We start from the raw sequence: 14,255 nt of genomic DNA, 5'->3' as shown, positions 1-14,255 counted from the left end.
AGTGATTTTATCCTGCAGATGCTCAGAAAACTCCTCTGCACGGCCCTGTAAGTGGATCGCCGAATCCCCCTTACCTAAGAGGGATCGGGTAATCCTATACAGGGCCACTGGGTGGCATTCTGTGGATGCAATAAGAGCGGAGAAATATTGGCATTTTGCTGCTCCTTACCACCACAAGGTAGGCCTTAATGGCAGCTCTAGCTTGTGTTCGGTCAGATTTGGTCCTTGTCTTCCTCCAGTGGTACTCTAGACATCTCTTAATCCTCTTCAAAACCCGCAGCTCCTCCATAAACCACGGGGAGTGCCAGGTCGGATGAGGCAGGAGAGGTTGCACAGGCACGATCCTGTCCAAGGCCCCTGCCACCTCCCTATTCCAGGCCATGGCTAGGGCCTCCGCTGGACCGTGCAGTAGATCCTCGGGTATAACCCCCAGCTCCCTTGGAAACCCTACCGGGTCCATCAGTTGTCGGGGGTGGACCAATCGAATGGGTCCTGCCTCTCTGCAGAGTAGGGCAGCACCAGAGAATCTCAAGGCCACCAGGGCATGATCTGACCATGACAATGGGGACAGATTAACTCTCCCCTCAGATCACATTGCCACTGCTCCAACAAGAAAACCAAGTCTGGGGTGAGGCCACTGTCTCGAGTCAGGTCCCAAATAATCTGGGACAGGCTCATGGCCATGGTGGCCATGAACTCCCGAGCCACCTCCGAGGCATGCCCCAGGGATGGCAGATTGAAGTCCCCCAGAACCATAAGCCTGGGGTACTCCACCCCCAGCCCCGAGATGGCCTCCAGCAGCTCAGGCAGGGAGGTTGCCATGCAGCAGGGAGGCTGGTACAGCAGCAACACTCCCAACTGTTCTTGGGCACCCAACTTGAAGAACAGGGTTTCACAACCCGCCACTTGTGGAGCAGCACCCCTGAAGGCCACCAGAGACCCTTGGATGACAACTGCCATCCCATTGTTAATTCTCAAGCCCAAGGAGGAGTAGGAAGTGGAAATCAGGTGACCCATGTGACATCCTACAAGCACAATAGAGATACGTCTACTAGAGAAACCTCCTTACTATTCTTGTGAGACAATGCTGAGTTGACCCTTGATAATTCCAACACAAGACACCCAGTATTTTTGCATGTACTGCTGCAAAGTCCCTACCCATCCTATAGTCATGACTTTAATTTTTTCCAATCCTTATGACTTTGTATTTGATCCTGTTGAAATTCTTGCTGTTTTTCTATTGTAACACCTAATTCAAATAATTTATAAATATTTGAACAGCAGAGGGACTAGAATGAAGCCTTGTGGTACACCACTCAACATTTCCTTCCAGCTTAAATTTCTGCTGTCATATTGCATCAGAATAATATATAGACCTACAGTACATTTGTCTTTTTAAACACCTTAAATCATATAAATCAGAAGGGTTAAACTGACTCCCCATAGATGCTCAGGATCCATGCCCATAATTATTCATTAAAACATCACCAGTAATTATACCAGCAGTTCACTTCTGAGAATAACCAATTATCTCAGTCTTCACCATTTTGCCTACAAAAAAGATCCCTAGAATTATTGCAGCTGACAAGTGTCATTTCCAAGCCTGAGCATTCTGCCACAGCATTTAGTTAACAAACACTTGGATCAGAAAAAGACAGCTTTATTCCTCTGGGTGTTACACTTTTTTTTAAAATGGTTTTTGGTTTCTGAAGGCTATAGTGTGATGGGTGATGCAGCAGCATCCCTAAAAAGAACTGGGACAAAATGATCTGCTTGTGTTTTAGTTTTTGGGCATGGTTTATGCAAAGTCCCACAGGCTTAACATTATTTTAGGCTGTAAACAATAAAAAAATAGAAAATGTTAAGGTTCCCTGCTTTTTTGTTTTGCACTGTGATCCTGGTAGATTTTAAATTCCACAGCCTTTAGCATCTGTGCCGCAAATTTAAATGGACTGAAGGAAAACCTTAAGTTTAGGCAAGCATCTGTTGGTCAAGTCCTCTCTCCTATTAAAGACACCATTATCTACTTTTCTGGAATGTAAGGTACCTCAAAAGGACTGATAGGATAGCCAGACTTGATACTGTTCAACCATGATTTAAATAATTAAATAATCTGTAATATATGTGCGCTGGGACACCACTTTTTCAGACTTTTTTGAAATAATTTTTTAAATAAATCATGATCTCCCAGGGAACCCCTAGTGATCTCTCGCAGAACCCTGGTTGAGAAACCCTGGTTTAAATTATTATATGTACCCAGCGTTAGAGGCTGAGTTCACCTTTATAGCTGATGAAGTTTCCTTACTAACTTCTGTTTCTGGAATTTCCATCATGTCAAAATCCCATCAGTCTCATTTTACTTGAATGAAAAATAGTAAAGATACTTCTAAAATATGATTTTGTCTTAAGTATATCTTGGAAATACTTTGGCCATATAATGAGAAGACAGGACACCCTGGAGAAGGTGCTGATGCTAGGGAGAGTGAAAGGCAAAGGGAAGAGGGGCCGACCAAGGGCAGGATGGATGGATGATATTCTAGAGGTGATGGATTCGTCCCTGGGGGAGCTGGGGGTGTTGACGACCGACAGGAAGCTCTGGCATGGGCTGGTCCATGAAGTCACGAAGAGTCGGAAGCGACTAAACAAATAAACAACAATATCTTGGAGCTATTTGATAGATATTACTAATTTTTAAATTCTAAATGGGAGCAGGTAATGTTGTTTTACACTGCTATTTCTGGGAGCTGAAAAAGCCAAACATGCTTGTGATTCAATATACATGTAGAGTACTAGATTGGAGAACATAGTTATAAGCCATGAAAGAAAGTACAGATTGAAGTATATGATGAGGCTTTTCAAGGAAACAAGAAAAAAGAGTTTCCACAAGGTTCAGTTTATTATTTATCAAATTCATGCAAATTATGTAAAACTAAAGAAATGAGCCATAACATTCTGGCTCATGCATGTGTTCAGTGGTCTCATTGCTACAGTATTATCTACATTTATTTAAATCATTGAAAGCTATATTCTACTCTGTATCAAATACTTCAAAAGGGAAGATTTAGGGATCTTGTAAATGGGTTGGATTAGAGAGTCTTTAAGGTTTGCTGTAGCCCTGAAGTTTTAAACAAAAATGACAACCAATAAATATGTGTGAAATCACAATTTCCCTTTCAGCAATACAAGTGTCTACCAGCACATGGTTCTGAAGTTTGCGAAATATTTTGGTTGCCATAGGTACTGAATCCTGTTTATTCATTCTGAGTCAGATGACAAGTTAACAGATTAGAAACTTCTGTCATCCAATACTGACAATCACAACACTAATCAGACCACTTTACCTCAGCAGTATGTACACAACATATTAGACAAATTTTCATGCTGCAACCGTAGTAAAATCTACTCTATGCTGTCACATAGGTGATAAACCCTATCACACAATGGGGCTACCTAAAGTCCTCTTAAGAACAGGAACGTGCAGTTTGGGCCATAATGCATACTTACCTAGAAAAAGCCCTGTACTGAAATCATCAGGGCTCATTTCTATAAAAATATGCACAGGATAGTATTTGTCTTTTGTTAAAAATCTAATACTAAAGTTAATACAAATTTTTGCAAGCAATAATGGCTTTTGAGTTAATGCTACTAGATGGGGTCTGCAAAAATCTGGACAACCATTCAGTGACAACAAACAGATAAAGAAAACATTAACTCTTTGGTGCCATTTAGGAGTTGTCGGAATTTTTGCAATCCAGACCTAGCAGTTTTTACCAAAACTAACTATTGGAAGATACTGTATGTAGAAAACCTTCTCTTACTAACTAAAATAAATCCTTCATATTAGAAATATACTTTCACTTACAAATGTTTTTAAATTACTGAAGCAAATAATAAATAAAATGATGTGATGGGATCCTTCATATGCAGCTGTTTTTGCATGAAGTTATTTCTCTGTAGAATTATTCCATGTGACTGTGGGATCTGCATACAATATATCAATGGAACTATATAGCTTGGAATACAGGAAAGTTCAAATGGCAATAATGAACCTCAGACTCACATTTGACCACAGGCCATATTACAAATTTATATATTTGCAGCTAATTTTGCCTCTTTCTTATGAAATGCTGCATAGAAATTAGTTATAAATAAAAAAAATCCATATCCATATAATGCAAGACTCCAACATAGCATATACATATTTATACATATACGCATCACACATCTACTGTACATGCATCTGTGTACAACACAGACATATAAAGCATATAAAGAATAGAGATATCCAGGCCTGTAAAGAAATGACACTTTTTAAATAAGAATGTGGATTTTTAGAACAAACCTACCACTTGTTAAAAGTCTTGTGATTAATTGCAGAGAGCTACACTCATATGGTCTGCTGATCAGAGACATCACATGACCAACAAGCTTTCACAACAATTGTTTTTCCATGAAAATCCCACAAAGCTTTGTTTGCAGATATTTCGGACTAAAATTACTGATATGTATTTGAAATGTGGATTCCAACTCAGTTTTGCTGACCCAGAAGATATTACTTTTAAAAGAATCATCAGGCAACATCAATTTAGAATTGCCCCTTGATTTTGAAGTTTGAAAATATGCACATTTTATTTTGCGTATTTTATTTTGATTTTTTAATGGAATTGATTGATTACATGCCATCAAGTTGCTGTTGACTCTTACAAACCACATAGATACTCTCCATGATTACCTCTCCCTAACCTGGCCTTTCAGTTTTTCTAACAGTGCACTCATCACCACTGTAACTGAGTCCATCCACCTTGATCCTATCATCCTCTTCTCTTTCCTTCCACCTTTCCCAGAATTAGAGCCTTCTCCAGAGAATTAGGTTTTTGCATAATTTGTCCTAAGTAGGATAATTTGATCCTGGACATTTGGGCCTGGAGTGAGAACTCTGTGTTGATTTGTTTGATGGTCCAATGGTGTGTTTTCTTGTCTGTCCATGGTATTCTCAACACCAAAGTTCAAAGGCACCAATATTTGCCTATCCTGCTTCTTCAAAGGCCAACTTTCACTTCCATAAAGTGTCACAGGGAATACCATGTCTAGCACAATTCTGATCTTTGTAGGTATAGAGACATCACAGCATTTGAATATCTTTTCCAAGGCCTTCATGGCTGCTTTACTGAGTGCTAGTCTGCAGCGTATTTCTTGACCGCTTCTTCCTTTACTGCTGAGTTAATGGAAATATTTTATATTTATTTATTTGATTTTTTTAAACAGAAATACTTCCTCGACATAGGTATCATTGTCACTCTAGGCGCTTGGTATAAGAGCTTTCTGTTTCAGCATATCTTCACAGCAGCACTGATGCGGAAACACAGACCTAGAATAAAAGAGAAAAACGCTGCAACCATACATTTGCTCAGAAGTAATTCCCACTAATCTTAAAGAGAATATCAGTAATAGAATTATTGTAAAATGGAATTGTAAACGAGTGTAAATTGTAAAATTTACAAATTATTGTAAAACTGAATTGTAAAATAGCTCAGTGGTCAAGTACATTTCCCCAGAAGTAAGTTCTGAGAAAAGACGACAGCAAGATTAACCGTTGAGCAAATGCATTTGGAATTCAATTATGAAGGGAAAAAAACCACTACAGCCGTCACGTTTAAGTCACCGGCTGCGATGCGAAGGTGCAGTCCTGCCCCAGTTCCTAACTGTAAGGCAGACGGAAGCCTTCGAGACTTACTTTTGAGCAGCTATACCCAAGGACTGCGCTCGGGGAACGGGAGAAAACGGGTCGCCAAAGGATTGGGGCGGGTTTGTGGGCAGGGACGAAGGGCAGCGCGTGCCGGTGGCGTGAGAAGGAGACGGCGTCACCTCACAGGAAAAGGCGGGCGACTCGCTGAGCGAAGGCGGAGCCGATCGACCCGGCTGGCGGCTTCAACTCCAGAAGGGAGGGGAAAGCTGTCTCGGCGCCTCCCCGCCGGAGGATCTCCTTACGATCAGCACCGCCTCGCGCAGAAAACCGGAAAGCGAAGGGACGGCTCTTTCGGCTCCTCAGCCATACTTCCCGCTGACTAATCGGCTAAGCCCCGCCAGGGATTCCTAAAGCTGGCGGCGAAGCGAGCGAAAGGTGCTGCGATTTCTTCGGGGATGCGCCTGCAACTTATGCCATACGCCCAGAGCTGTGGGAGGCTCTGCGGCCTGACCGTCGCCCTCGTCTTTCTACTGGCCCTTCTGCCCGGCCAGGTGAGTGACTGAGCGAGCGGAGAGTGGCGTAAGAAAGGGCGAATCTGGAAGATGCGGGGCGGAGAATGACTTTTGAACCCTGAGGGAGGTGAAGGTAGCTTGAACTTGTCGGGGAGCCGCATGTGCTGTAAGGAAGCGTCCTCCAGCTTCGTGTCCCCGGATCTGTTTGACTTCAGACAGTTTCCGTTCTGCACCAACGCTGTTGGCTGGGATAATGAGAGTTACCCCAACTGCAGGGCGCCACGTTGGGGATGGCTGCTGTAGAAGGCAGCCAGGTGGGTGAGGTGGCCACCGTCTGCAGCTATGACTCCAAGAGTCCTAGAAAGTAGGCTTTGGCAAAAGGCATGGCTGTAATGACTGAGAATATTCCAAGTGTCTTGCTTTGCGTGTTTACTTGAAAATAAGTCTTATTTAAGCTCCAAGGCGTATTATTAATGTTATTTTGACTAATGGTTGATGTATATAGAGCGTTTGTCTTGAGGAATCCTTCGGAGTGGCATTCCTGCGGATGGTTCCGAGTTAAGAATTGTATTTGGGGAACTGCATAGAACCGAAAATTGGGCAGATAAAAATAACCTTGTATTAAGAAATGGCATAAAAAGCAGAGGCCGCTGTCTTGATTCTGAGGGAAAAAATTGAGGCCGCTGTCTTGATTCTGAGGGAAAAAATTAAGTTGGTCTAAAATCAGTGAACTTACGGACTGTCTTATGGAAGTTTTAATTGGGTGGTTGTAGTTGTCTGCAAAATATAGGTTGTGAAATAAGTACTGTATGTGTCTATGGAGCTAAGTTATATTGAGTTGGAAAGCACTCAGAGGCTGTAGCCATTTGTAGTTTATTGGAGTAGTGCCTCATTGTAATTTATTACTTACATAATTTAGCAGTATATATGACACAATATATCTTGCAGCTTTAAGTAGGCTTACAGACTAAAAGATACAAAGGGAATGGAAGAACAGAAGAGAAGTGGAGGGATAGAGGAAAGCTAAATGTCCCTGTGTCAGCTGCATCTGCTTACAATGCCTATAGACTTACAATAGGAAAGAATTAAGGAGAATATTAAGGGAAGTTAAAGGTGGTGTCACAAGGAGGTACTCAGAAACAGTTTCAGGTATATTGGATAAAGAGTGGAGGACGGTTTCCATTGTCACTTGCTTGATGACTTTTTCTGCAGAGACTGCTTACAACTGACTTTTTTTTTATAGCAAAAATGACTCATTGTATCCACTTCCATTTTTAAAAAAGTATTGAAGCATTCATAATATGAGATACTGAATCTGCCCTGGAGATTATTAAAAAAGAATTTAGCAATGCAACAGATGACTGAATGAATTAAGGGTAAATGTCCAACTATTTAAGTAGTAATATTCTTAGAACAGATAAAAATGGGAGGTCATTTGGGGAAAGTAACTTGCAAAATGTCACTTTTCAAATCTCTGACACATAAGTAGGCAAGTAGATGGTCTAATACTATGTTTGTAGTTATTTTTAGAACCAGTGTCATAGTTTTACTCCACTAGTACTTAGGATGAAATACATTACTCCAATGTATTTCACATCTATGAGAATTTAAACACAGTATATCTTCTGCACTCTGGCTCCAGTTAAATGCACAATGACTAGTTAGGCTAGTCATAGTTTTCCCAAGACATAATATTTGTTTTGGACATTCTAGCAACAATAATTTTAGATTGTTTTAACAAGGTGTTGCTTACAGATTTTTTTTTTTTTTTTTTGCTTCAAAACCCTGATTACACAATCCCCAGAGAAGAAGGAAAATAAGCTCAACAGCATTTACAGTTTGTCACAGGTTTAGTCCATGTTATACTCCTTTCCCTTTCCTGGTGTTATATAGGAACTGTATGGCCCAATCATGAAAGTGTTCTGCGTAGGTAAGAATACTTTCCCACTTCCCTGTTTCTGGAAGAGATACTCACCTGCTGGAAGATAGCAGTAGACTGTTCTGTTGGAGTGATTAGAATGTGCTTCAGAAGGTACTTCATTTTGCTGTTCCATCATCTAGCTTAACTATACGTCTACATATTAGGTCAGTGATCAGTGGTTAATTTCCTGTAGTTGTTGTTTAGCAGTGTATGCCTCCCTGGAGATTGCTTGGCTCATCTCAGCACTAAAGAAGTTGGAGTGTACAGAGAGTAAAGAAAGGATATTGAGTTATGCTTTAGTAGAGAGACTTCTGATAAAAGGCAAATTATTTCAGCAATGATAAAGTTTAGTTATGGAGGATCCCTTCCTGTTATATACCCATAATAAATTCAATGTGATTAATAATGGGAGAAGGGGATAAAAATGTCATAACCTAGCTCTTGGGCCTCTGAAAGTTGGAGTACAGATGTAAGAGTAAAAGGTGCAGTTTTCCTCATCATTAGTCCCATGCTGGGTAAAACTTTAAAATTTATTTATATTATTTCAACTTTAAAATTCTGTCTGTGATTCATTCCTAAGAGGCAAGCCCACATGAGGAAAGTTGATTTCTAGTAGGTTGCTGCTATTATAGACTATGCTTGTAATCTATATAGGATGGAGTGAGACAGGCTTCCTAGATGTTCACGGAAAGGACAGTGAAGGAACAGCTGGAACAGAAAGGTTCTGTGACTTCATGCTTTTATGGAACTGGCAAACTTTTCATGGAAAATTAATTTACTGAAAGAAGTAGTACATATGAGAAAGTATATTTATGGTTGTATGTGCTTAATCTCAGTGGATACTTGGCCACCATTTTCAATGAGCAAAACAGTATGTCCATTGTTTTGAATCAGTTTCCTTGTTCTGCATAGTTTTCTCCACCTACCTCTTCTGCTTTTTATATGAACTATTCATTTTGTGTACTTTCTTTGTACAGAGACATTGCTAACAAAATATTTTCAATCATGTACATGTAATGCAAGCTGCAGAGTGGGTGAAGGGACCTTCTGTGGTCAAGGCATTGTTGGGCTATATATTTGTTAAGATATTTGGGGAAATGGCTCAATAGAAGGTACTTGGGAATCATATTTTACAATATAGGGGTACTTTTTAATATTCCAGTTGTAATAGGATCATAATTGTACATGAACTGTTTAAGTAAAATTCATTATAATGGCCAGGTGGTCCTTGATTAATGACGACTTGTTCAGTGACTGTTTGAACTTGCGCCAGAGCTGAATGAGTGGTAGTTATGACCAGTCCTTGAAGTGCCAGCTGTTGCAGCACCCCCATGGTCATGTGATCATGATCTGGGCACTCAGCAACCAGCCTGGATTTCTGACTGTTGCAGCGTCCTGGGGTCATGTGATCACGGTTTGTGGCCTTCTCTGTCGGCTTCCCACAAGCAAAGTCAATTGGGAAGCCAGTTGGAAGTTGCAATCACTTGCTTAATGACCCACATGGACCTCATCACTCTACCTGTAAGGTCACTATAATTAAAGACAGAGAAAAAATGTGCAAATTGCTTTAAGTATTTAACTAGAAATTCAAACCATGCTGTGATATATTTGTATACGCCTTTGTGATAAATAATGCACTGTATTAGATTAATTGGTAGACCTGTACATTAGATAAATACTGAGATACTACGTATGAGCCAAATACATTATACAGGAGTGTTTCTGGTGGAAACATTTGTAGTCAAATTCAGTACATTAAGAGTCTGTAGCACTTGGAATATGAAGGGGAAAAGTTGCTTCAGAACACATACAGGTATGCGTGTAGCATCAAGTGACAACTCATTGAACCAAATGTTCTTTTCCTGGGATCACACAGCACCTGGGAAAAGATGCAGCTACTTTAAGAAGGTGCTGGCATGAACATCCTTGTGAATTCCAAAGCACCCTTTCCCCTTTGAATCAGAGTGGGTTTGGATCTTGGGTCTTGCTGAGTTTTGATGGTAGAGTAAATCAAGCAGCAAATTGTGAATGAGTATTGAAGGTGTTTTATGTTTTTAATATCATTGGATTTAATTAGCTTCATGTTTCCCAAGTGTAGCAGAACATACAATAATTTCTATTTTTTTGCTAACAAAATATTGAGGTAAAATGAATCACATCTTCTCGGCCTTTGCTTTTTTACATTTTAAATCCCAGTGGAGCACCTTGTGGAATACCAGTGTGTTGGTAGACAATTCCCTTTGTGTTCTTCCCAAGTTTCTTGCCCCACATAACTTCTCACATTTAAAAAAGTATTTTAAAAAAGAGGAAAACTTGCATTCTACAGAGTAATCAAAATCCATCTGAGTTGAGTGGCTATAACAAATTTAAATAAATAAAAATAAAATTATGTGCAAACTATTGGGATCATCTTCATACACAAGAAAGTCTGAATGCCTTGTAAACTTTATTGTAAAATAAAAATGAGTGATTGCAATTAGGTTCTATGTTTATTTATATATTTACAGTAATTATTAATCAACCCAATCAATCAAGAGTTTGGGTGATGTGCAATAAAAAGAATAAAATAATCAACAATAGTAACAAAATAATACCTAACTATAGTGGTCTCCTGCTAACAATCAGGGTAAACAGCACATTGGAATAGGAGGATTTTCCTTCCCAGTGCAGATATGCACACCCTCACCACTCGATTTGGGCTCTCCCATCCACCCACCAGTTTGCTCTTTTTCTGTTAGGAAGAAGTAGAAGAATGTATGTCTATTTGTGTTTTTGAATTGAGAGACAGAATGGTTGTTAAATGCAGAAGGATTGATTAGTTCTATAAGTGAGACACCTTATTTTATAGGAAGTTAACTTTAATCAGTAGGCATTAATTATATATTTTTTTTCTTGGCCATTCCTATTTTGGTGTGGCTTTTGATAGGCACACACAGGCGCACACATAGGCGTGGGTTAGGGAGAGTGCAAGGCGGTGCGCGAGAGGCGTGGATCAGGTTGGGGAGGGCGTGCAAGGGCATGAGGGGATGTGTGAGAGGCGCGGGTCAGGGAGGGTGTGAGGGGGTGTGTGAGTGGCCGGCACGACACGAGTGCAGAGAGGCTGGGGGAGAGTGCCTGTGTGGAGGAGACTTACCCCAGCAACTTGCAACATTCCCTGTCAGCTTCCCCAAATGGCGATTGTGTGATCACATGGCACTGTAACTGGTCGTAAGTGCCCAGATCATGATCACATGACCATGGGGGTGCTGGGATGGCTGGAACTCCGAGGACTGGCCGTAACCACCATTCATTCAGTGCCATCATAACTTTGAACAGATGCTGAATGAATGGTTGTAGGTCAAGGACTACTTGTACAAGTCAAGCACCAATATGAGTACTTGTGTTAATAGAAATGAACAGTGGAACTGGAGGTTTGCAGATATACTATAATGTCCTTGGGTTCAGTTCCCAGTGACTATATCGACCCATCCCTATAGTTTCCTTGGCAAAACTATGGAAATAGTTTCAATTTCCTAGTCTATAGTGCTGGTATTTCTTAGTATTTCCCCATCTGTATATTAACAAGGTTAATACTTTGCTTACCTTTTGTGAGATAAGCCATAGCCAGTTGATTGCTGCCTTGGCAAATATAATAAAGGCATGAAAAGGCAAAGAAATATAAGTTAAATGATAGTTTTCATGTACATTCCCATTTTTGGTTAGCATCCTGACTGGAGTGCACGGGAATATCTGTCTTTGACCAGTCCTAGAATATTTGATAAGCACATGTCTTACACTAGTGGCCTTTAAACAGGAGCATGTCTGAATAGAAACAAGATGAAGTAATTAAAATGTTTCAAAAGAAGACATATGAAAAAAAAACAGTCCCTACATGCTTGTTTCAGCTATCCAGTGGAAAACCACAGTGAATACTGCTATTGTTATGGTTATAAAACTCATTTTTAGAAATGGAAGCTTAACATATTTTCCAAAGCTGTCAAAAGGCAGATCAGATGAGACTTTTTTATGTAAAACATAACTTACCTCATGTTTTGGTATAATTTTTCATCCTTGGACATTCTGCAGCTATAATGGTGAAGTAGTAAATAAGGGAGTTGACACTCTGGTATAATTTCATAAGTGGCCTCTGTGATGCCAAATCAAGGTTGAGCATAGATAATAGGAATGTGCCCTTGTAAACCAAGCACATTACATATAATAAAGTATTTAAAGTCATTCCAGAGATAAACTGGGCATTCTTAATATTATGTATTTTGAAAAACTTCCAAAATGAAAAAGTTTGACTGGGTTCAGGCACTGTGATAAGCCATGATTGCTTGACTGTGGTTTGTTGAATAAGCCATATTTGGTTAGGTTTAGAAATTGTATGAAGCCATTGCTTTACAAACCACATTGACTAGGTAGATATAACATATGAAGCCAAAACCAAACATTGCAGTATTACCAACTGTAGTTGGTATGATTTTACAAAAGTATTAGTGACAAAACATTACAGAACAGTTTTATGCAGAGTAGAAGTTACCGTAAAGTTACGGTGTTAACATTGCTCTTCAAAACTCAGGAGTACAAAAACTAGGAAATGCAAGTTCATCCTGAAATGAGCGTGTGAAAATCATGAATATACATGAAATTGTGATTTCTGTATGCTGCAGCTGGAACAAAGCTAAAGCATAACATAGTAATGTCATAGACATAACATTTCAAAAATAAGTAATTGTGCATGATTTCTGCAATCCTTAAACACACTGTAGAATACCAATATTGCTGTCCTTTCATTGGGGGAAAAGACCAGAGGTTCAAAGAATATTGGCCGCCTAGAGGCAGAGTTAAATTTTCAGTGATGCGTGTAATCCCTACATCAGCTTTTTAGCCTTTGCAATTTTCCCCTAGCTTGTTGTTTCTAGTTAGATTAAAAGAACCAGTGCTCTGTCATGCTGAGACAAGGAAAATGTGTTTATGACAGCTGTTTCCTTCCCACTGATTTGGGTAAAATATTGTAACCAAATAATAACTTGATGTGATATTTGTAGGATGTCTTGCTTTAAGAAATCTTTGCATGGTAGTTTTCTCTCCCCTGTTATGCAATAGCAAGGTATTTTAAAACCAGGACTTTCCAATTCACCCTCAATATATTGAAACCCCATGTATTTATCCAATCCCCTTAGAAAGCAGTCTAAGTCTTCTCCAGCACTGTTTAGAAAGAGGAGAGAGAGCTGAGAGCTTGCAACAAGAGCAAATGAACAGAAGGCAAAAAGGAAAAAGAGAGCTTTGCAAGGGAACCAATGAGTTTTGTGAAGGAAATCAGCTGCATTTAAAGTGGGTTATTGGGAGAGGCTGTATGTTTTTCCCGCTAAGTGGTGGGGGTTTGCTTGCTGGTGGATCATGTGGTCTGAAGAGGAGGGGCTACAGCAGCAGAGTCATTGATCGAGGATTAGTTAGCAGGGGGAGCGGTATTCCCAGCCAAGAGCTCAGTCCCAGGCAGCACTTGAGAAACTGATCCTCCAGTTCTCTTTGATAGCAGCCTCAGTCCCAGCCAGCATTGTTTAGAAAGAAGAGACACAGGTGTTCACAACTAGAATGAGCATAAACAGCAAATAGGAACAGGGGAGTTTTGTGAGGAAGTTGAATAGGAGGGAAGAACATAATGGCCTTCCACTTCCAGAGAGCTGAGTTTACTGATTGTGTAAGAAAGCCAGAGCTCCAGTTGTGTACATCGGTAAGATGAGGATATCTTTTCTCACTACCTCAGTGCACTTTAGTGTTCTGATCCTCTCCCTGAGAAAGTTAATACAGGCTCAGGTATTGGTCTTTTGTACTAAAGACAGAAACAAAGAATTCATTCAGTTTCTCTGGAATTGCTACTCTGAAGCATCTCTTTCACTCCTTTGTCATCCAACAGCCCAGCTGCTTCCCTGACTGGTTTTCTGATTCAAATATATTTAAATCATTTCTCACCATATGCTCCTCAGATTCTTTTTCCTGGCATTCTGTATTACAGTGCATTATGCATAAAATAGTCTCATTTCTGCAGTGGATTATGTTATTTCTTGTCGTTTATATAAAAGGCATAATATGATACAAATGAGCAAATCACATAAACCACCACAGTGGTGTACATTTGTGAGTTACAGACAGC

At 40.0% G+C, this 14,255-nt stretch overlaps 1 protein-coding gene across 1 annotated transcript in view; it reads left to right on the top strand.

Moving 5' to 3' along the window:
* Nucleotides 1–5,931: 5,931 nt before the first annotated feature.
* NPC1 (NPC intracellular cholesterol transporter 1) overlaps nucleotides 5,932–14,255 on the top strand; it is a 44,288-nt gene continuing 35,964 nt past the window's right edge. The window contains exon 1 of the mRNA XM_063299189.1: nucleotides 5,932–6,237. Within this exon, the coding sequence (XP_063155259.1) occupies nucleotides 6,142–6,237 (96 nt within the window). The 5' untranslated portion in view covers nucleotides 5,932–6,141. The remainder of the gene's footprint in view (nucleotides 6,238–14,255) is intronic.

This window comes from Candoia aspera, chromosome 3 (genome assembly GCF_035149785.1).
Source record: "Candoia aspera isolate rCanAsp1 chromosome 3, rCanAsp1.hap2, whole genome shotgun sequence".
Classification (NCBI taxonomy): Eukaryota; Metazoa; Chordata; class Lepidosauria; order Squamata; family Boidae; genus Candoia; species Candoia aspera.
The sequence above is the reverse complement of the archived record's forward strand: the minus strand, read 5'-3'. Positions and strand labels throughout refer to the sequence as shown.